Source organism: Equus asinus, chromosome 3 (assembly GCF_041296235.1).
Source record: "Equus asinus isolate D_3611 breed Donkey chromosome 3, EquAss-T2T_v2, whole genome shotgun sequence".
NCBI classification, from domain to species: Eukaryota; Metazoa; Chordata; class Mammalia; order Perissodactyla; family Equidae; genus Equus; species Equus asinus.
Window position 1 is genome coordinate 8330066 of NC_091792.1, and position 23837 is coordinate 8353902.

At 39.2% G+C, this 23837-nt stretch overlaps 1 protein-coding gene across 4 annotated transcripts in view; it reads left to right on the forward strand.

The window, feature by feature from the left end:
- The window catches only part of LOC106843161 (uncharacterized), a 39017-nt gene that overhangs the window by 2251 nt on the left and 12929 nt on the right, over positions 1-23837 (forward strand). For 2 of the 4 annotated variants that reach the window (XR_006525732.2, XM_070504680.1), the window contains exon 2: positions 8783-8845. Coding sequence is in view for 1 of the 4 variants with exons in the window: in XM_070504680.1 (XP_070360781.1) it covers positions 8783-8845 (63 nt within the window). In the remaining 3 variants the exon portion in view is untranslated. Of the gene's footprint in view, positions 1-956; positions 2596-8782; positions 8846-12386; positions 12496-23837 lie in introns of those variants that run through there. The other 2 variants (XR_011501853.1, XR_011501852.1) reach the window with 2 other exon arrangements.

Below are 23837 nucleotides of genomic sequence, written 5' to 3' on the forward strand. Positions count from 1 at the left end.
CCCCAGGGGATCTGCCTCCCTCCTGGGCTGCCTTAGTCTTCTTTCCTCAATTTGTGCCCTGGCTCATTCTGCTGCAGCCAACTGGCCTCTGCTGTTCCTGGAGCATGATTGGAATGCCCCTAATTAAGGACTTTGCATTTGCTGTTCCCTCCTTCTGGAATGTTCATCTCTTAGTTACCCTCCTGTCTCATTTCTTCACCTCCTTCCAGTGTTTTCTCAAATATCACCTTATCGATGCTTCATTCCCCAGCCACTATATCAATTACTGCCCACTTGCAGACATGATTTCTAGTCCCATTCCCTGCTTTATTTTTCCCCTTAATACCTGTTACCATCTAGGATACTATAAATTTTATGTTTTTCCTTCTTAATTGTTTATACTTCCCAACTAGAATATAAACTCCCAAGGACATGAATTATTGTCTGTTTTGTTTGCTGTTCTATTTCCAGCAACTAGAATAGTGCTGGAGTGTAATAGCTGCTCAATGAATTTTGTTGAATGGGCGAATTAATTATTTTGCTGTTTAGATTATCTAATCACAATTTTCATATTAATGTTGGTAGTTGATAATTGATATACCAATAAGGTTTCTTATTGTAAGGGTGATGTTTTTCAGTTAAGATGGTCACAATGTCCATGATGAAAAGTGCTTATGCAGAGAAATAGATTTTAAAATAAGTTAATTGACGTCAAGGGAAAAGGATCTAGTGCTAATTCTCTTGTCATTGAAGTCCATAAAGGAAGAAGAAATTTCTGTTTTTCAGGCACTTTGGCATTACTAAATTTTACGTTGTAGTAAAAGACAGATGCCAAAAGTTCCAAATAGTTAGGTCTCATTGTGAAGACCTGAGTCAATGTAAGGAAATGAAAAATGTGGCTTTCAAATGAGTTTTTGAAGAGCAAAATGGAAAACAATTTCTAAACAGTAACATATTTGCTTTCTCAATTGATTTAGATTAATCATGCAAAACTCAGGATCGGGGGACTGGCCCCGTGGCCGAGTGGTTAAGTTCGTGCGCTCCGCTGCAGGCTGCCCAGTGTTTCATTGGTTCGAATCCTGGGCGCGGACATGGCACTGCTCATCAGACCACGCTGAGGCGGCGTCCCACATGCCACAACTAGAAGGACCCACAACAAAGAATATACAACTATGTACCGGGGGCTTTGGGGAGAAAGGGGAAAGATAGAATCTTTAAAAAAAAAAAAAAAATCAGGATCGGCCAGTGTATTGCTTCCAGCTCCTAACTTTCCACTTTGCTGAGGTGGAAGCAAAGCATTCATAATGTTATCTTCTTTTAAAGATTACCATTTAATACCTGAAAGCCAATCACAGCAAACAAATGAGGACTGAGGGGTGAGGAGTGGGAGTTTGGGGGAGTTGCAAAGTAGTTGTAAGCAAATTCCTATTACTACCTAGATTGCCAGGTTTCAGTCAGATGAAATCATGTTAGTGCCAGGACCTGGTGGAAATCTAGCTCTGAATGTACCCTATCCTTTTTTGTGATAGCATCAACTGACAAACAGCAGCAGAGAGCTAGAAGACAGACTGAAAATGATCACTATAGACAAATACAACATGAGAACCAAAGATGGAAAGTATCTTCTTTCTCTTTCTTTTGGCCACTTGAAATTAACAATTGCAAGACTTCAGTAGTCACAGTAGGAAGGGATAAGTTTCTAATACTTAATTAAACAAAGCAGATGTTGACAATCATTGATTTCCCTTGCTACAAAGTTACAAGACAAGAAAACAAGAAGAGATGATGCTTTCTCCGTAGCTCCCCAAAGTGCAGAATCCATCAGTAATGAGTAGATTTCTGTGAGAATTTTAGCAGGGTCTGTATTGGAGCCACTCTTCACTACAGATTTAGAGGCAAGAAGAACAAAGCAACTTGCTGTTGCTTTTTCCAGTTAGCCTTGCCAAGGTACGATAACTTGACCCTGTAGAGCCAGACACAAATACAATCTACTAGTGAGTGGATAATCTGTTCACCAGACCATCCATTTGTGCAAGATGAATTTACAGATGAAGAAATGAACTAGTATTCATAAAACAAGAGCTAATACCAGGTTTCCTTTATTTCATCAGGTGCTGAAAGAATTCATTTTTCCTAAAAATAAAAATGAATGTGTAAACAAATAAGAAAAAAAGGATATCCACACAATAAAGTAGTGCATTTTCCGTTACTTCCATGCAGATTGGTTAGCATACTTGATCCTCCACAAACCTACTCATGTACCTAACACTCTGCTAAAAGACTTGTAGCAGCAAATTATATTAAATATGATGTATAAATCAAAACAACTGTATACAAAGTTGTGAAATCACTAATAAAGGAAAGAAAATGGATTAGCAGATGCTGAGTCTTCCGCTGTGCACCGGTAATGACTTTCACTTACTGCTGTTGCAACACTTATCACACTGGCCTGTAATGAGACGACTGGCCCCTCCGTGGCAGCCGCTGCCCCCAGCACTGCACTAGCACAGGGCTTGTGCAATAATAGGGACTCAAAAATGCCTTTTGTTAAAAAAAAGAGGAATATATGTTATCATCAGTTTTTGTCTTCCAAAATATTAAAAATGCCCATTCTTTAATGGTGTAAAATGAGGCCTCTTTGTTGCAGTATATATAATGAATCCTTGTCTGTCCTTACCTAAGTTGACTTCTCTGCATCATTTCATACACTTGACCTGAAATTCTGTTGGTTTTGGTGCAGTGGTTTAAGTTCACATGTTCCACTTCGGTGGTGAGGGGTTCGCTGGTTCGGATCCTGGGTGTGGACATGGCACTGCTTGGCAAGCCATGCTGTGGTAGGCGTCCCACTTATAAAAGTAGAGGAAGATGGGCATGGATGTTAGCTCAGGGCCAGTCTTCCTCAGCAAAAAGAGGATTGGCAGCAGATGTTAGCTCAGGGCTAATCTTCCTCAAAAAAAGAAAAAAAAATTCTCTTGGTTTCCATGTCTGATACATTCTCCATTCACAGCACCTCACCCACCCTCATAACATCTTTTGTTCAGGCTCATCTCTGGGCTCTTTTTCTCCATCTTTATGGTAAACAGTGGGCTCTCGGGATTCCATCTTGGGCTGCTCTTTTTCTTATTTACACGCCTTTCCCAGGCCACCTTAATAACGCTCATTATCTTGATTTTTGTGTCTTAAATTTCACTCTCTTTAGACAAGAATGTCTGGACAAGGGATTTATTGATGCAGTGCTCTCAGGGAGGAAGGTGAGGAAGTGGAGGAAACAGGGCAAAAACAAACAAAAACCCAGTGTGTGTCTTCAGGCAAAGTCCCAGCCTCACCCTGACCTGCCTCCAGGCAAGGACTCTTCTCTTCCTTCACCAGCCAGTCCTGAACCACCAGCTATGGGAGAGCGGAAAAAAGGAGATTTAAACTCCCAAAGGGTCAGGTAGGGCCCTCCTTCCTTGCAGGCACTCCGAGAATCAAGAATCCGGGAAGGAAGAAACAAGAGTCAGTGGATATCAAAGTGCTAATGACTCTGAAATCTACATCTCCAAATCCCTGAGCTTCAGACAGGTGTTGCCAGCTCCCTATTGGAAATTTCCTCTCTGATATTCCACCTCTGCCTCTGATTCAACATGTCCCAAATTAATCTCCTGTGTTCCCTCTCCACCTGCACCTCCTCCACGTCTCAGTGGAACATGAGGGTCCCCTGTGACAGGCCCTCTCCCTTATTCCCACAACCAATCGCAGGTCCAAACACCTCATGCCACCCCCACTGCAAATGCCTTCGCCTGGGCCACGACCTTTTGTCACTTGGATTAAGGTGTTAGGTCACCCTTCTCTAGTGAATTCACACTGAAGGAGTCTATGTGTCTCTCTTGAGGGTAGAGCTCATGATTAGCCCACCATATATCCTTAGAAAAGAAGTCCAGGACTATAATTAGTTTTTGGGTGGTGAACATGATGTAATCTACACAGAACTCGAAATATATTACGATTTACATTGGAAAGCTATATAATGTTATAATCCAATGTTACTGCAATTAAAAAAATACAAATAAAGAACGAAAGAAAAATAAAAAATAAAGAACGAAAGAAAAATAAAAAATAAAGAAAAGAAGTCCAAAATATTCACTACAGACTACCATGCATTTCCTGGTCTGGGCCCTGCTTACCTTTGCAGACTCAGCTCTCTTGTCCCCATCCCATACCATGAGTCCTCAACATTTCTAGAATTCTCTATCTGCTTCTCTCCATTTCTCGTCGCTGCCATTCTAGACCCAACTGTCATCATCCCAACCAGTTTGCTGAAACAGCCTCCTGACTGCATTAATTCCCAACCTGCTTCCGTCTCCTCCACACATCTGAGAGAATGCTCTTTTGGAAACAAATCTAATCCCACCACTCCTTTGCTAAAATATTTCAATCACTTCTGTAGCCACTTTGAAAGAGAGACCAAAATCTTTTACGTGTTTCAAAAAGCCCTGCAGACCTGTTTTTGTCTGTTTCTTATATCTTGTTTAAGAAGCCTTTGCTATTCAAAATGTTATAAATATATTTACCTATATTTCTCCTAATATTGTTATACTTATTATGATTAGTATTTTAACCTGTCTGTGGTATAAACCAGAGATCTACTTTCCTTTTTCCCATAAAATAGATAGCTAGTTTTGCCAATGCGTTAACTGAATAGTTCATCTTTTCCCACTTACATAAAAGACCTTTTTTAAAAAATCAAATATCCACTTATTTGTGGGATTGCTTCGTTACTCTCTATTATGTTCTATTAATCTATTTGTCTATTCATATGCCAATTCTCTTCTCTAATTCACGTAGCTGTGAAGGAGGGCAATATCTCCCTCATCATTCTTCATTTTCAAAACTTAACTTTTTCAAAAATCGATGGTTTGAATTTTAAATTGACTTTGCCGAAAATTGAAAATTATTTTCATCATGTAGGGGCCAATGCCAAGGATTCGCTGTATGCTCTGTATGGAGTGGACAACAAAAACTAAATTCAGATTAGATTTTAAAATGTATTTTCTTACTCAATTTATTATCACCAATCCTGTATAACTGTAGTACTTTTTGTTCTATTTGCAAGACAGGACCAGCTAATTTCTTATTATTTATTACAATATATTATTGAGATACTACGTATTCATTTCCTAGACCATCAAGGCCTCTGATCTTTCTTCTCTCTCTGCTTATTTGCTTCCCAGAAGTTGGTTATAGACATGCTCCTTCATTCCTTCAAAAAGTAGAAAGAGAAGAGGCTTTGAAAATCTATTTGCCCAATGAGATAAAGCATGTGGCTAAACCTACCCACCAAAATCTGTTCTATCCTTCTACAGAATAGGGTTGGGACTGAGCACATAGACAGAATACATCTACCAGACTTCTCTGCCCCCCGATTAAGTTCTTGGCAAAGGAAAGTGAGCAGAAATGATGTATACCACTCCAGAGTTGGCCCCCAACCCTCCATGCATGCTCTTTAATGTCCTTCACATTTCCTGGATGACTGGCATGGCAATTCCTAGCACAATCTTGTAAGTGTCGTGTTGAAGATGGCAAAGCCACTGTCAGCCTGGGGCCCTGAAAGACTTCACAAGAGCAGGGCTGTGGCTAACCTGGACCCCTTGCTCCAGACCAAAGAAATGAACTTCTGGTTCTTCAAGGCACTGAGTTTTGAGGATCCTATTTGTTTCTGTAGTTTAGCCTACCCTCCCTAAAACAGAGCATGTAAAAAACTCCTAAAATCAAAAGCCCTGTACAAATATAAAGTATCACTATATCTCAAAGCTTATGAATAAAATAATTATAATTAATGAATGAATGGAAATAGATGATTTGGTTATAACTGTATATTTTACTTTTCCATATTATGCCAGTTTCCATTAGTGTGGTAACTGAGAGTTGGCTATGTTGTAGAATGGCCCAACTCCACAGAACTAGTATCTATATGGTGCAAGTCAAAAAAAATAAATAAAAGAACCAGGTTACCATTCCCACTCTCTACTACTATTACACACACATACACACACACACACGCAATTTCCATTCAATGGCAGAAACAGATTTTTAGAGGTTCTGGAAGCCATACCAATACCACTGCAAAAGGCCATGCACATTTCTCTATAAAACTCTCCCCATTTTTAATGCTTTTCTATTTTGTTTATTGTATCTGTGAAAAAAAAGTTGCAATTAGTAGCTCATTTGTAGGCAACACTTCTTTTTCACAATTACTTGGTTCATTTAACAGAGAAGGTGTGCCCTCAAATTAAAAGTGAAAAGGTGTTTTTAAAGGTGGAGGCAATTAAGCTGGGTGAGTTATCAAAATGCAGAGAAACCAAAACCAAGAACTCCTGCGGTGAAAATGTGAAGAATTGTCGGTTAATTCTGCTACATTTATTCTATAGAGTGTGTGTTTGTATATTAGATCAAGCGCTCTGCGGATGTGATGTAAAGCAAAATAAATAGTGTCCCCACTTTTGTAAGGCTTACTTCTGTGTGGGGGAGATGGGCGTTAAGTCAATGACTTGTAAACAATTTAAATAACGTAAAGGAAGAATATAAGGAGCTATGAGAATGTATGATATTTGTCTTGGTGGGGGTAGGCCAAGAAGGTTTTCCTGGGAAAGGATGAGCAAAGTGAGATCTGAAGGAACAGTAGGTGTTAACTAGATGGAAGATAGAAAGCACAGGGAAAAGCATTTTAGTAGACGCAACGTGGCAAATTCAAGGAGCAACAGAGGTCCCATGTGGTTAGGGTGCAGTGTGCAAAATGACATTGTGGGACGGGCCAGCGAGGCTCTTGTGGGGAACATAAAACTATACGAAGAACACTGTGGAAACAGTGGAAGGACTTAAGAATGGATGTGACATAAGGATTTAAGAACAGATGTGACAGTCTGTATCAGAACGGTCATTCTGGCTGCCTTGTGGAAAACGGATGTTAGCAACCTAAGGAGATCCGCTTCAAAGGAAAGATAAGAGAAGGCAGTAGCTTGGATTTAGGAGGTGGTGGTGGTGAAAATAGAGATAAATTAATCTTTAAAATATATTTGGGAAAATTCATATTAAAATAATAAAAAACACACTGACAATTGAGACCATCTGTGTTAATAGGAGTTAGATAAAACTGTAGACTGTCATGTGAGCATGACTTAGATTTTGGTTTTTGTTTTTAGGACAACTCTGCCCGGGAAATATAGTACTAAAATCAATAAATAACTTCAGCGTTTGCCTCAGGAAATTTCTTCAGATCATGTTATTAGAGACAGTAATCTGCTCATCTGGCCATATAACCTGCTCTTCAGTTTAATTATCCAGACTTCCCAGTATCGATCAATTTTAAACTATTATATTATGAACTTGACCCAATTCTCAATTTCCCTTCTCTTTTTTTTTTTTGGTTTTTTTTGTGTGTGTGTGTGAGGAAGACTGGCCCTGAGCTAACATCTATTGCCAGTCTTCCTCTACTGTATGTGGGACGCCACCACAGCATGGCTTGATGAGCGGTGCTAGGTCCGCACCTGGGATCTGAACCCACGAATCCCTGGCTGCCCAAGCAGAGTGCGCAAACTTAACCACTATGCCACCAGGCCAGCCCCTCGATTTCCCTACTTGAAAGACTTCCTTGAACCTCTTGAGGCCAGACCCTAAATCCTATGAATATCTCGCCTCTGACTTCTTGCTTCTGAAACTCTGCTAAGACTCTCTCAAGGTGGTATTCTCCCTGTTGTAATGCATTTGTAGTGCTTTATTAACAGGTTGTCTGAAGATATTTTGAGGAGTTCAACAACATAAACACCAGAAGTCGTTTCACAAATTCTGGCATAATTATACAATAAAATATATGCAGCTATTATTGCATTCAATTATACTATAGCAAAGTACTGGCATAGAAAAATGTCACAATATGTTAACTAAAAATTCAAGTTACTAAGGAGTTTAGTTTAGTTTAATCCCAGTTTTGTATCTTTGATTGTTTGGATGGGTTGATACATACAAAGATAGATAGATAAAATTCTCAAAACTTCCTAAATTTTAACTGTGATTGTCTTTGGGGGTAAGAATGTGAATGAATTTTTTCCAGTATTTTCAGATTTTCCTTCACTGATTATGTTTTATTTGTGTAATAAAAGCAATGAATGCTATAAAGAGATAAAACTCTTGAATTTGCATATACTTGAGAATTAGAATGTGGACTCCAGAATCAGAAAGAAGTTTAGAGGGGGCTGGCCCAGTGGCATAGTGGTTAGGTTCCACATGCTTGGCTTTGGCAACCCAGGTTTATGGGTTCAGATCCCAGGCTCGGACCTATGCCACTCGTCAAGCCATGCTGCAGAGGCATCCCACATACAAAATAGAGGAAGGTGGGTGCATATGTTAGCTCAGGGCCACTCTTCCTCAGGCAAACAGAGGAAGATTGGCAACAGGTGTTAGCTGAGGGCCAATCTTCCTCACCAAAACAAAAAAGAAGAAGTAGTTTAGAATTTATAAACTATGTGACTTCTTCTTTGAGATTTCCTTGTTTGGTGATGGGGAAATAGGATGGAGGAATAGTAATAACTATTCTTTGCATGGCATAGTTTCACAGTAATCATGTAAGAAACATGCTATTTTTCATCTTATGGATAGAAAACTGGGGCACTAAATGTTTAAATAACTTTATTTCTCACTAGAAACAAGGGGCAATTCAAGTTTTACACTCAGGAGTGACTAAGAAAATAATAATAGGTAACATTTGTTGAGTGGTTACTGTATGACTGTCAATCCTCTAAGGTAGTTTTCTATTTCATTCATTTTACAGATGAGAAAACAAGAAGAGACCTGTGCATGCAAAGGGAGGGGCAAAGTAAGGAATGAAACCCAGGTAGGCCAAGCCCTAGAGCCTCTATTTTTAATCGCTATATATTATCTTCCATATTTTTGTTCATTTTGTATGCCACAGCTAGATTCTCATAGATAGATATACTTTATATTTTTCAAATGGGTGACGCTGAAAATATTTAGCTACTTAGGTTTGGCTGCTCTTCTGGGGAGGAGCAGAGTGGAGAGAACAAATGGACTACAGAAGTCATGTCGTCAGCGGAAAACCAGCTGAACTTCTTACTTCACTAATTAGCTACACTAATTCCTAAGTGTCAAATCATGTCAGCCAGTCAACAACTGCTTTCCCAGAGAGATGGGTGACTCGTTTTCTAAATGTACTCCTTATGTAGCCATCGCCTCCCTCTGCAGAGGTTGGCTGAGCGCATCCTTCCTCTGTCCCTTGTGGGACTCATCTTCAGTTTTTGCTTCTCTCTGGGTCTGGTACCCCTACCCCCATTCCTCAACTTAGTTTCTCTCTCTCTGTTTTTTTTTTTTTTAAAGGTTGGCACCTGAGCTAACATCTGTTTCCAATCTTTTTCCTTTTTTTCTTCTTCTTCTCCTCCTCTCCAAAGCCCCACCAGTACACAGTTGTATATTCTAGTTGTAGGTACTTCTGGTTGTAGCATGTGGGACACTGCCTCAGCATGGCTTGATGAGTGGTGTCATGTCTGCGCCCAGGATCTGACCTGGCGAAACCCTGGGCCACCCAAGCAGAGTGTTCAAAGTTAACCACTCAGCCACGGGGCGGGCCCCTCAAGTCAGTTTCTTATTTCTTCTCAGGGCTAATCCAGGTTAGGGTCTGCAAATCTGACTAAATGGGGGAGGGAGGAAGTTAAGGGTAAACCCTGAATCCTCAGTAGATATTCCAATGACCAGAGGCAAACCCTTTTCCTTAATGGTCCCAGGCCATCTCATCTCCTTAGCACATTTCCAAGGTCTACTTGCCGAATTTCAATCCAGGCTCTTCCAACAGGCTGGCAAAGCCAATTCCTCAGAAACGAAAAGGAAGGATTCACATTCATATGGGTTCTGTCAATAGCTCCCACTGCCACCTGTTGAAGTCTGTGCACTCTGGCTTCCGTCTCTCTACCACTCTGAGGATCTACTAATAACCAAGGACTCCCAGTGACCAAATCCAGGCAACTTGACTCAAGCCTCATCCTGCCGATAACCTGTAAACATCTACAGAGTTAATTACCACCTTTTCTTGAAACCATCTCCCTTTGACTTCCTCAGTTCCAGGTCTCCTGGTTTTGCTCCTTCATTATTCATTTTTCCGCCTTGTTCTTCCTTCCCTTTTTCTTTAAATTTAGGCTTCTACTGCTACTTTGGAGCAGACATCACTGACAAAGTCTTTGTCTATGGCCTCCATATCGATTCTCCCACATTGTGATCCCTTACCCCTGTAGCTCTCCAGAGTTGCTCATTCTTACATTCCACTTCATGCTTTGATGCCAGAGTATATCCTTTCCAAAGCCACAGTTTCTGTTAATGGCACCATATCCCCACTTATTCAAATTCAATCCTTGGACTAATGTTTGATCTCTTCCTCACATTCCCCATTTCCAACATTACCACATCCTGTAGATTCTATAGTAAAAATATCTGTAATAAAAATACCCATTAGGATTTATTCCTTCCCACTTATATGCCATCATCACAGAGGGAATCTATTATCCTGGGTCTTTGTGACTGCAGAGGTCTCCTAACTAACTGTTTCACCTACTGAGCCTTCTCCCCAAACCACCAGCCCACTTCTCCAGTCTTCTATGATTTCCATTAGTCACCTTCTGTAGTAAAAATGAGGCCAAGTTAAAAAATGAGACCCTAAATAAATTTCCAGCCCCATATGCCTTCCTCCCATAATAGCTATCATTTGTTTAGCATCTACTCTGTGGCAAACACTTTGCTAACCCCTTTACATATATCATTTTTAATTCTTTCAACAACGTTGACAAGTAAGGCTTATTATACCAATTGTACCTTTGAGCAAACAAGATTCAATTAAAGGTATGTTTGCTTTCACAAGGTCACACCTACTATGAGGCAGATAGAGCTGTAATCTGATGCAAGACCTTTGGATTCCAAAGCCTGTTCTAAGAATTTACTATATGATACAAAGATACGTAAGTTAGACAATCACTAGATAAAAATTAAAATGTTTGTTTTCTATGTGACTATATATCAGAAAAAGTTTAAAAATCAATCTAATGAAGTTAAAAACAACTCACTCTCGGGACTTTTTGTTGATATTGTTTGAGATGAGCATAAGTACAAGAAAATAGATATTGATACTCTAACCTATTGTAAAGTATTTATTCATATCAAAACTGTGATTGTCACTGTTACAAGGAAAACTGTCTACCACACACCAAGCAATGATGGGATCTCCTCTGGACGATGTATGAAATGGATGCTTAGTCGACACATGCTTACACAAAAGATGTCTGTAATGAATTGTGCAGAAAAGTGAGTTTGCCTCTCATGTAAAATGATAGAAAGACAACCAAAAAGCAACTCCCTATTTCACGAGCTGGAAGGAAAGTAAATATGCCTATGAAGATGACCTGTGAAGACCCAAGATGCCACAGTTTATGAAAAAGCAGACTTTTCCTCACAATCATAAAACCAAAACAAACAGAACAAAACAAAAAGCCTTGGTAATAAGCTACTGCCCAGAGAGGGCTTATTAACACATCAAGTGGTTCCATTCTTGTTCTTATTTATTCCTCTGTTTCTATCTTTGTTCCTTTCGAGTCATTAAGCTGTATTGTATAAAAGCTCTGATTCTTTCTTTTTACCACCTCTCCAACTCTATGTTTGCAAATTGTTCCAAAGAAAGAAAAGGCATTTTATATCAAACGACACAGCTTATAGTCCAGCCTGAGGAACTCATTATGCATAGGAAGTGAATGAAAATTAAATGCATCCTGGATGCAGTTTTTGTTCACTGAAGGATTTGTCAGCCTCTGAAACCAAGATCAATCCAGAATTCAAAAGAAGGCACTTTGGTCTACTCAAATGTCAGTTCAATATAGATTATGGGCAGCATCTTATCAGAATCTGCCAGTGAATCTTAAGACATTATTTTCAAGCCAGGATTTATGTAATTGTTTTCAAGGGTCAGGAATAAGCTTGAGCTACCTTAAGCAAAATGGAAGAATTTATTATAAAGATTCAAGAATATTTTACAAAATACAGTGTAGGAATAAACATTTGTCTCAAAAGGTTTGGAATTTAGAAGTTGAAAAACATCAGAGCTAGCAGTATTCTTACTCCATCTCTCATTTGCAGTTCTTTCTGTGGTCTGCTTTTGATTTTGCACTGCATGAAATGGCAAGGCAGTCCCATAAAGTTGTACAGGTTGCTTACTATACAAGGGTGTCCAGCCAAGGGAGTTAAAATGCAATCTAGTTCTGCTAGCCAAGATATGAACCCTCATGGCTGAGTTGTCCTAAAAGGGTAACTTTTTCTAGTTTCTAAAAGGCAACCTATGGGCAGATGGAGACCCCATCAAATGGCCATGGTTTTCCATATTTCAGGTCCAGTCATACAAAGAAAATGAACATGGTTCAAATTCTAAATCTATAGAGAAAAGATTTTGATTGAATGTGGTACCCACTTCGGATTCAATTAGCGATGATTCAGAAGGTAAGGATATGTTTAAAAAAAATTGTGAATTGGTTAGAATTTGGTGGGTAGGGCACTTATTCACAAACCTCTAAATTTCTGTATTTCAGCCTGCCCATGAACCTCCAACTGTTAGAGATTTCCTAAGAGTCCATTACTTATGAGGTTTATATTCGAATGGAAAATATGCCAGAGCAATAGAAATAATCTGGATTTGGAGGAAGATCTAGTTCTTTTTTTCTCACCATATGTGTAAAATTCATTATGAGTTGGCTTTGCATTTCTCCAAAATAAATGGAGAGCCATTTATTTTGCAATTAAAATTTAAGGTGTGATTGTTAAAATATTTGTTTTGCATATTTCCTCCAGAATAATTTTTGTCTTCCTTTTACAGTTACCAGATTTAGCAAATAAAAATACAGCGCATTCAGTTATATTTGAATTTCAGACAAATAATGAATAATTGTTTAGTATAAGTATGCCCATGTAATATTTGGGACATAGATATACTAAAAAATTATGGCATGGGACATACTTACACTAAACAATTATTCATTGTTTATCTGAAACAAACTGAACTGGGCATCCTTTATTTTATCTGGCAGCCTTACTTCCATTTTATTATAAAGTCGAACCCTATAGAAATACTTTTAGACATTTCCAGATCTAAGTTTGGCAGAAGGATGGAGTCAAGGAAATAGAAACGGATGTATAGCCTTACATGTAAAGGACATTAAAACTTGACTTGGTGACTTTGCAGTGCAATATGATACATGATTGCCCAGTCTATATGAGTAAAAGGTCTATGTTTTCTTTGATGAAAGAAAATGAGTGAAGAATATGTTGTATTGTTTTCATGGCATTATACATATACGCAATTTCACAATGGAGCAAGGATATTTTATAAGTAAAATATAACTAACTAAATAGCACATAATTCATCAGAAAGTGAATTAATTTTTTCAGAGCTGCAAAGAAGTCAGATGGTATTTCCATACATTAATGTCATATCTTTTTACTTTTCATTTTATTTTAAATATTTGTAATAATACTAAATTAATTATATAGAATAACTGCAATTATTTATAGTTAATCATTTTTTAAAAATCACCTAATATTGCGCTTTGTCCTTAAGACTTAATCCTGCTTTTGAAACCGTGGCACAATGTATGTGTGTTAAACTTAAAAACTTAAATCATAGAGTTTTGCCAGAGGCTAGCTATCTCACTAAGTCATATTCTATAACTTAAAAAGCTGGTTTTGTTTTTGTTTTGTTTTTTGAGGAAGATTAGCCCTGAGCTAACATCTGCCGCCAATCCTCCTCTTTTTGCTGAGGAAAACTGGCCCCGAGCTGACATCCATGCTCATCTTCCTCTGCTTTACATGTGCGTGGCTTGACAAGCGGTGCCATGTCCGCACCCAGGATCCGAACCAGTGAACCCCAGACCACTGAAGTGAAACATGTGAACTTAACTGCTGTGCTACTGGGCCAGCTCCTAAAAAGTTGGAATAATTATTTTTTAGGTACAGATAAAATGCACTTGGGTGTAGATTTAATCAGGTAATTTCAATAAAAGTATGGTTTTTATAAGAAATTAGAGAAATATCTTAATTTTCCTTTATTACTCAAAAGTACCACCACCATAGTTATTTTAGGGATTTGATGAGCACTATTCTGTTCCATGCAGTATACTAGTCAAGATTTGTGTTTTGTTCTTGTTTCCTTTTCATGATTCCTAAAGGTAAATATTATGATCTGGATTTGTTAAAAAGCTATTAGAAACTGATACTTAGAAATATTTATTAGCTCCTCTAAGCCACACATATAAATAGCAGATGTTCATATCTGGTCCTGAAGCCTATATCATATACCATAATAAAAAAATAAATTTATTGTATTGCTAAAATATTTGACCCACCTCCAAGGGAGGAAGTATTGATAATTTACCTTAGTTTCTTGATTTCTTTAGATTACTAACAAAGATGATTTTAGGAATTAATTAACATTGCTATTCAACAACTTTTTTTGATGTAGTGAATTATTCAGCTTCAACAGTGGTATGTTGTTTAGGGGACTTGGAGAATGACCTATGTGTCATCCTTTGGTGGAAACAGTTTTGTCAGTTACAGTAATTTTTTATCTTTGAAGAATGCTGTCAGTCTTAGGGAATGAGCAACATGGTGCTGACCACTAGAGGGCTTGAGATGTGCAAACCCTGTTCAGAACCTGGTGCTGTAGCAATGATGGACGTTTCATTAAGGGCTTCCGGTAAACTTTGAAAGGGAAAATAGACACACCGACCCTATGGATCTCATACGACTGACCTATGTTGTAATTAAAATTGATTTTAATGTTTGTTAGAATCTTTACTTCTAAACAATTGTATCATTAGGTTGGTTATTTTACAATTGTTATTTGATACATCTCCCAGAGAGTCTTAATGAAATTGGAATATAATGCAATTGAAGTGAAATTTTGGAATCAACAATTGGGAGAGGCCCTTAGAATACCTCCTGGGAACAGAAGCCAGTAGAAGACTGGAAGAGATCCTCTGGAGAGAAGAAAAGAAAAGATGACAAAAGAGCAAGGAGAACTAAACAAAAAAGATTGGGTATTCTTCCCTGGGGGGATTGGCATGCACTTGGCAATGTGAAGCCAGAGGTTGAGACACTGGTCTAGGTAATAATAATAATTATAAAAGTGACATTTATTGGATTTGACTATGTGCCAGGACTCTACAAAGATATTTATGTATATTAACTCATTGAAACATCCCAAAAACCTCATGTCATTTGTCCTATTCTTCTTCGTATTTTACACATAAAGAAACAGAGCCTTCCCTCGTAGACTGTTGCCCCACTCCCCTAAAAAACAAACAACATTCAATGAAGGCTGTGGGGGATACAAAGCATCTTACCTAAGGCAGATAAATCTATAAAGACTCAAGATTAGGAGCTTATTGAGTTCAAGATCTAGAACAATGCAATGTCCCAGGTGAGGCTCTATCCTTTATGAGTTTTGGGAGAACTGAGGTCAGTGTCTTTAATAACATCTATAATAGGAATTAAATCTCATTAAAAATATCTGATAATTAGAAGTTGGGAAATTGCACATGGTCTAAAGTCTTGTACGGGGGACCAGGGCAAAGGAAAATCTTAGTAGACTACATTGTTAGAGGACTAGCTATTTAAAGGCTGTTCTTGCCATAGGTTCTTCATGGCTTTAACTGGTAAAACAAAGCAAAACACAATAGAAAACAAATGCCTGATGTATTAAATATGTGTTTTATAGCAATTTCTGGCAATTGAATTTCTTGGTCCAGCTAGTGGTGAGAAAATCCCATATTTTTGATATTCTCTGAAGAGCTGAAAAAGAGGTGGTGAGAGGTCATGCCACTGACCCATGGAATATTACCTGTAGGGAATCCTATGTAAATAGGCACTTATGATAGTTTTAAGCATAAACACTCTTAAGACTGTAACACACAATAATGAGTAACATACCTGGAGAAAAAATATTTCAGAGGAGGAAGTGACAGATGAAAACATTGAATTAGCCATTGTCTTTGGCAAGATGTTGTTCCTGGGTGACTCCAATAAGCATAATAATGTAGTATTCTCTAGGAGTATTCAGCCATTTGAATGCAGAAACGGATTAACAGAGAGTTAGATTTAACCAGAGTTTAGGTTTTGCCAGGAAAGAATGGTTGCGGGGGAAAGGAAAAAGGGAGTTAAGGATATTTGTTGGGAAGTAGTTATAGGGCAGAATCGTGAAAAACAAGCTGGATAGTGTGATACGTAAAGACATGGGTTTATGATGAGTAAAGATAAATTACAGAGACATGGGACTGGTGGTCTTGATGAATTGGTGAGTTGCATGAGTGGAGTACTAGAGTGAGTAGACTGGAAGAATAGCGGGTGATAGTCAGAATGAGATGTTTGAAACTGACATGCAGAGATAGTACAGTTTTGGGTGATATGACGAGGTCTAGATATGAGGTGTGAGTGGGCCATGGAGAAAGGCTGGAAGAAAAGATTACTGGAGCTAAAAAAACAAAAGAATTTAGAGGCTAAGGTGTCAGTTGGATCATCTGGTTGGATTTTGAAGTAGGTAACCATGATGACAGGAGAGGTGTTCATGAGTGAAGAGCAATGACTCAGAGATCCATGCATGGCCCAAGAAGGAAGGATATAAGGTGGCAAAGTACGAGAATGTATGTTTCAAAAGATGTGCGAGTTTTGAAGAAGGGAAGAAGAATGACAGTTTGGAAGTAGGAAGAGCAAGCAGAGAGGACGGTACTCAAGCTCCAGGGATGCATAGCATTTAGAGTGTGACGAGAAAAAATAAAAGTAAATCCTTCCCTTGAAGGGCTCCAGAGAAAGCAGTGTTTTCAGGAGCCAAGTTAAATTTCAGCAAAAATCTGAAGGAAATGTTCGTTGAAGAGGTTAAAAACGAGAGGAGTTTTCTGATGACAGGAAGCAAGTTTGGGTAGAAGGGCTTGGGTGACCAAAAGTGTGGGAGATGTGGTCAGATTAGCGGAGGCTGAGAGCAGGGTGGTGATGAATACCTGCGTGAAACTGGGTGATCTGGGAAACTTGGACACCTCATGGTGATACAGGAGAACTGGTGTTGGAGACATGACGGAATTTGTTTCTGAAGTCACAGGACACAGTGATTGAAGGTCATGGGGTGGCTGGTCTTGCCTGCAGCCGGAGGTGGGGTCTTGTGAGGAAGTATTCTCATCCCTGCATTTTCAGAGCAAAGGAGATCTGGAAATCTTGGGCCGCATGTTGCTGGAGAAAGAGCAGCAATTCAGTGCCCTTTGCTTCCCATGAAGGGCCCTCTCTATGAAGTAATACTATTTATTCGAAAAACTTCTACAGACTCTCTAAGCCCAAAAGTCGCCTGCTCTGTGAACCCTTTCCAGACCTCCACATCTCACAGTCAGTCATCTCCTCTACAACGCAAAGCACTTTGCACAAACAGCTCTTTGGACCTGTATGGTATTGCATTATAATTATTTATGTATCTGTCTCTCCCCGTACACACCGACCTCCTTGATGCACAAATTGTGGCTTACTTTGTATCTGTACCAAAAACTGGATCCTACCTCACACAAGTAGGTAACAAACTTAGGACCTATTAAGTGCTCAATAGTTTTTGAGGGATGAACTAAAGTGAATTAAGAGTCTGCTTCAGCAGTATTAGCATTATGACTACCTGTTGAGTTTCCTACGGGTAAGCATTGTGCTAGACGTTGTATACACCCAATCCTGATTTGGTAACAGCTCGGGTTGCTGTAACAAATGTATTACACACTGGGCAGCTCAAACAACCAACATTTATTTCTCACAGCTCTGGAGGCTGGAAGTCCAAGACCAGGCGGCCAGTGTAGTTGGGTTCTTGGTGAAGGCCCTCTTCCTGGTTTATAGATGGCCCTCTCCTCATTGTATCCTCACATGCTGAAGAGCAGAGAGAGAAAGGAAGCAAGCTCTCTCATGTGTGTCTGTTTATAAGAGCGCTAATCCCATCATGAGAGCTCCATCCTCACCACCTGTTACTGCCCAAAGGCCCTGCCTCCTAATAGTGTCACCTTAGGTGATAGGATTTTCATATATAAATTTTGGGGAGACACAAACAATCAGCTCATAACAGTAGATGATACTATTGCCATTTTACAGACAAGAAAGCTGGGACTCAGTCTCAAAGACTGTACAGTCAGGAGGATGTAAAACCAGGAATCAGTCCTAGTTTATCTGATACTAAAAGCTTTCAATTCCATCAAACTGCTCTCCTGATTCTGTTTATGTTCTCATCCTAAGATATAGGAGTTTAATCATTGCCAACTCAGATTTAATACTGCAGTGACGAAAATAGAGAAAATAAAGATTGGTAATTTTATTGTGATATTTACTATTTATTAATGTGACTTTTTTTTTTGGTAAGGGAGATTGGCCCTGAGCTAACATCTGTTGCCAATCTTCCTCTTTTTGCTTGAGGAAGCTTGAGGATTGTCACTGAGCTAACATCTCTGCCAGTCTTCCTCTATTTTGTGTGTGGGATGCTGCCACAGTGTGGCTTGACGAGTGGTGTGTAAATCTGCGCCCAGGATCCATAATGTGACTCTTTTTAAAAAATGAAGCAAATTATCTTTCTGGAGAGTAAAATGATACAAAAGGAAAAAAATGGCTTATATAATTCAGATTTGATCAAAACTTACCTGGTTTATAGGACAAAATATGCAAATTATACTCAGTTTGAAAGTAAGCTCAGCTAGGAATATGCAAAGAACTCCCAAACACTAATTCCACCGAGACAGAGAGAAATACCAAAAAGTCCCAGAGTGTCATAAAGTTTCACAGAAATTCTCACACAGGTAATAAAATATGGAAGTCTATTTTGCACTTGAATTATTTAAATTATAGTACGTGTTTTAGAACATGAGAGCCCAAAGAGCCTCATGTGCCTTTCACTTCAGAATATTCTCCTTCCCTAAATCAAATGCAGTTGAAGGTCCAGGGCCCATGTTGGGCTTGCCCAAGTCAGAATCTCAGAGGGTCTCTGATGTGAATCCTACATTCTGAGTTGCACAAGAGAATCATGAAAACATCCTTCCTTGGCAAAAGCTGAGGTGTGCAAGGCCAGAGTAGGGGCTCTCTGCATTCTGGAGAGCAGAAGATCTGAGCACTTTTTTAGATCTGGGAAGGTGTAAAGGTCCTATTTCTTTATTCTTATCTTCTGGGCCCTCATAGGAGCATCAAGTTCAGCCTCAACAAATGAAAGGATTCCAACTACTCAGTGATCAAAACACTCAATTGCTGGTCTTGTTCCTGTGACAGTAACTTGATTGTACCTGGGAGATAAGCAGAAGTAACAGCAGCAGCGGCGAGTATTTTTCAGAACAAGGAATGGTTGTAAGGATTGGTGTCCCTGAATAGGTCCTTAACAGATAAAGTATTTATTTAATTAACTTGATCCAAGTGGCCAGCTAAATCAGATGATTTGGTAAAATACCTAAAGCCAGTAAAACACAAGGTCTTGAATTATGTAGCTTGGAAGTTGACATCCAAAAGCGCAGATAATTTGCAAATCTTCACTTCATTTGATGCCTCATAGCCGTATCTTGAGGTTTACGGGCAAAAGGAGCAGTAGTTGGTTCGTTATATAACTCAAGGCTTAAGGAAGAGGCCAGACTGGCAAAATTGGAATTAACTCTGTGGGCACAACCTCTGAAAGAAGGGTGCTTAAATCTGATCCGCTAATCTGCCAAAACTGCTGGACTCTGAACTAACCTTCAGGTGCTTACCAGGTTTAACTATTTTAAGATCCAACAATTTCTATTTAGACTAAATAAGATCAGGCGGATTCTCTGACATAACTGCTGGAGACATCTGAATAGAATTTATCCTGGTGAGTTTTTAAAACTTTGAATAGGAAACAGGAACAGCAAGAGTTACTAGCTGTGTTACTAAATTCAACTGTAATCCCGGAAATCTTATCTTTACTTTTAACTTTTATTTGCTGACTATTAACCAGAGCTTTAAATCTTTTCCTAAAATCAACTCTCCTGCTAAGACATGGATGCTGAGGGTGTCGGGTAAGTTAGGAGCGGTCAGGATTTGGGGTTGGCCATGTGGGAATGAGGCTGGCTGATATGGTAAATCAGAAAGGCAAGAGATCATGTTCAGAGGGTCAGCCAGGAAGTGGAAGGACAATATGAAAAATTCAGAGTCTAGAATTGCAGCTTGTAGGGATAAGAATGCCAGGCTGAGAGATTGGGATGAAAAGGGTCAGAGACCCAGCAGGGATGGAAAATAAGACAGTCAGGTACTTAACCTTATGAGCGCGTGCAGCAGGAGGCTAGAATCTGAAGCACAGAGTCTAAATAGTCGTAGATCATTATTAGTAGTGGATATTCTTAGCTATTGTTATTGGTATTATATTTAATCTACTAAGGCAGAGATTCTTACAGAGCTCTTGTAAGGCCTGAAATGTTGTTAAAATACTGGGCTTGAATGAAGGGGCAGCTAGAGGCAAGTGAGACCTGCATGGAGTAGGAGAATGAGGGATAGGGAGCCGGGCAGATTTCCTACCTACAGGATTCCAGAAGGAAGTGGGCTTAGGTTTGCACCCAGCTCCATCGTGTATGCCTGTATGATTAAGCTAAAGCCATTTAATCTCTCATAATGTTTAATATATATAGTTGCTATGGTAATAAACAAAATAACATATATACCATGTCTGATTTAGAGTAGCCACTCAGTAAATGTTAACTTCCATCCTTCCTCATCTAGCACTTAAGCGTACCTTACTTATGGCGTACTTACTGACAGCACTAAGTGTATTCTTGTACCTCCCACTGGACTCTTTTTCCCTTGATGATAGGAAATGTGTGTTGTCTTTGTATCACCAGTATATGCCTTGCACATAGTAGGTGATTTAAAATGTATTCCACAAACATGGCATATCTGGAAAATATTCTCCTCTTAAAAAGACACGAGGTAGACATAAAAACATCTAAAATTTAAGACATTCAAAAATTTATCAAGGAGTTAAAAAAGCCCGTATATACATTACTTATATTTTCTATAATAGATGTCAATGAGATTTATTTTTAAAAAAAGACTGATGGAGCTCTCTATGGTAGGAATCAGAAACGTGGTGTAAAGTCAGTTAAAATGGACTGAAATGGACTTACTGTCAACTATAGTAGTTGAAAATACTAGACACTTGTTTTCCCAGCCTCTTTTGCCACTGATGTGGAATATCCCCAGTCACTGACTTTGTTAAGAATTCACTCTGAGGCAGTAGGAACTTCAGGAAGCTAGCATTGCTGGGACTAGCAGTGGTCCTGGGTCAAGGTCCAACACGAGTGCTGGGCACATTGGGGGCACAGTGGTGTCTTCCACAGACGGATCTGTTGTGCAGATTGATTTTGGACATTCTCTCTCAATCTTTCATCAACCTTCCCTGGAGATTCTGGGAGCAATCAATAATATCCTTCCAAAATATTCAATTCTACTTGCACCAGAACAAGAATAGACTTTAAATATCTTCTCACCCACGGTGCTCAGAATATATTGTTTCTTTTCTTTACATTTTTCCATGATGATGATGACAGAGTAAAGGAAAAGATGCTGGCATGAGGGACATCTTGCTGTGGGGAGGAAAGTTTTATGTTAGCACTTAAAATCAATTAAAACTTATTTCTAATAATATTAACAGAGACAACAAACAGCAATAGCAAAGAGAGAGACTGTGTATAATAGATAAAAAAAATTGAAGAGGTAATTGCAATTTGCTGTCAAAAATGTTGAGTTTGGTACTCTCGGAGTTAAGTACTGCTGGTTAGGATGAGGGTGGATTCAGAGAGGGAGAAGAGTCAGATGTAGCTGATCACACTAGCACTGCTCTGTCTTCAGTAAGGTTTCTGGCTACTCCCAGAAAATACCCACATCCATTTATTCCAGCAATGCTGCCCTTCTGTGTCATCAAATCTTCACTCTCTACTGGATCATCCAAATCAGTATACACATACACGGTAGTATTTCTTACCTTAAACAGACAAACTGCCTGTTTTTACATCTTCTTCTGTCCATATTATACCCCGTTTGTAGAAAAACTCAAGGAAGAATTGCCTGTACTCATCTCTAGCTGCTATCTTTCCATTCTCTCTTGAACCCACTTCACAAGTCTTTCTTCCCCATTCAAGTGAAACTACTTTTGTGAAGGCCACTTGTGACCTTCTTGTGGCTCAATTTAACAGTCAGTTTTTAGTCCTAAAATTACTTGATCTCTCATCAGAATTTGGCCCAGTTAATTGGTCTTTTTCTGAAGCACTTTCGTCACCTGGACTTTAGGACAACACTCCCTCTCCCACCTCGCTCGTCATTCTTTTCCTTTCTCATGTGGGTTCGTCTTCGTTTCTCAGTCCCTAAATTTTGCAATCTCTTAAAGCTCAGTCCTTGGAAACACCACTGTTCTTTCATTTTACTCACTCCTTAAGTGATCTTAATCCAATTTTATGTCTTTAAATGATATCTATACAGGATAGACTCCAAAATTCGTAACTCCAGCCTAGACTTTTCTCCTGAACTTCACTTTTACATATTCAATTACCCACTTAACATCTCCACTTGGATTAGAATAGACATCTTAAACTTTACTTTTCTCAAACCAGATTCCTGATTCCCCTACCCTAAACACTCAAATCAGCTCTTTCGGTAGTCTTCTCCCTAAGTCTCCATGAGTCTATAATGACTCTACAAGTCATTATATAGTTAATGAAAACTCCATCTTTGCAATTTCTCAAGGCAAAATTCCAAAGTCTTCCTTGCTTCTTTTCCATATCCCACATCCACTTCATGAGCAAATTTTGTTGGTTATACCTCAATCTGTCGAATTCTCAGTATCTCCATTGCTACCATTCTGGTTCAAGACACCAACTCTTGCCTCAATTACTGTAAGAATCTCTAACCGGTCTCCCTGCTTCTACTCTAGACACCTAGAGTTTATTTCCATCCAGCAGGTGGTGTGAATTTTAAAGAACATGTCAGTTTATGTCATTCCTTTCTGCACCTGGTAAAATCTGAAGCCTGTTCTCTGACCCTCAAAGCCCTACTCCGTCTGCTCCTGCCACTCCCCTGACTCCAGCTACTCTCACTCTATACCTTGTTCGCCATGCTCCTGCCACACTGGCCTCTTGTTTCTTCCTGCCTCTGCACTTGTCATTCCCTCTACACAAGACATAGGGAGCCAAAGCATGGTTTTCCTCCCTCATTTCCTTCTTGTCTCTGTTTCAGTATCATTATTGTGAGGCATTAAATCCTTCCCAGACCCGACCTGTTCAGGAAGCTCTCTAGGGTACTGGACTGTAGTCCTCCCTGGCTTACAGGCTTAGAGCCTAGGCCTCAGAAGCTGATCTACTACCTGCCTTGCAACTTATCTTTCCTGACTTCAGGTAGTCTCTACATCTAGTTGCCAGCCCAAGCCGTGGCCCAGCCTATCTTTGACCACAATTAAAACCAGCTGCCCACTGGAGTAGTTCCTCAAATTGGCAGCTCAGTTCTCTGGCCTGTTTCCCCATTTTGCTGTGATTATTACTATCCCTTTGAACTCTGCTGATGAAAGAGGGACACCTGTAGAGGTTGCAGGCCAGGCAGCGGTGATAGGATAGACAGAGAACCAGATATGCCAACTGACAAGGTTTGGCTCCTAGGCATCGGATAGATTCTAATCCTCCCCTAGAATTTCTTTTGCAAATCAAGTGAATTGTACTATCCAAGAAATAACCTCTTTACTTTGACATAATTCAAATAACATAACTATATTTCTTATAAATATGAAGGAGAATTTATAGCAT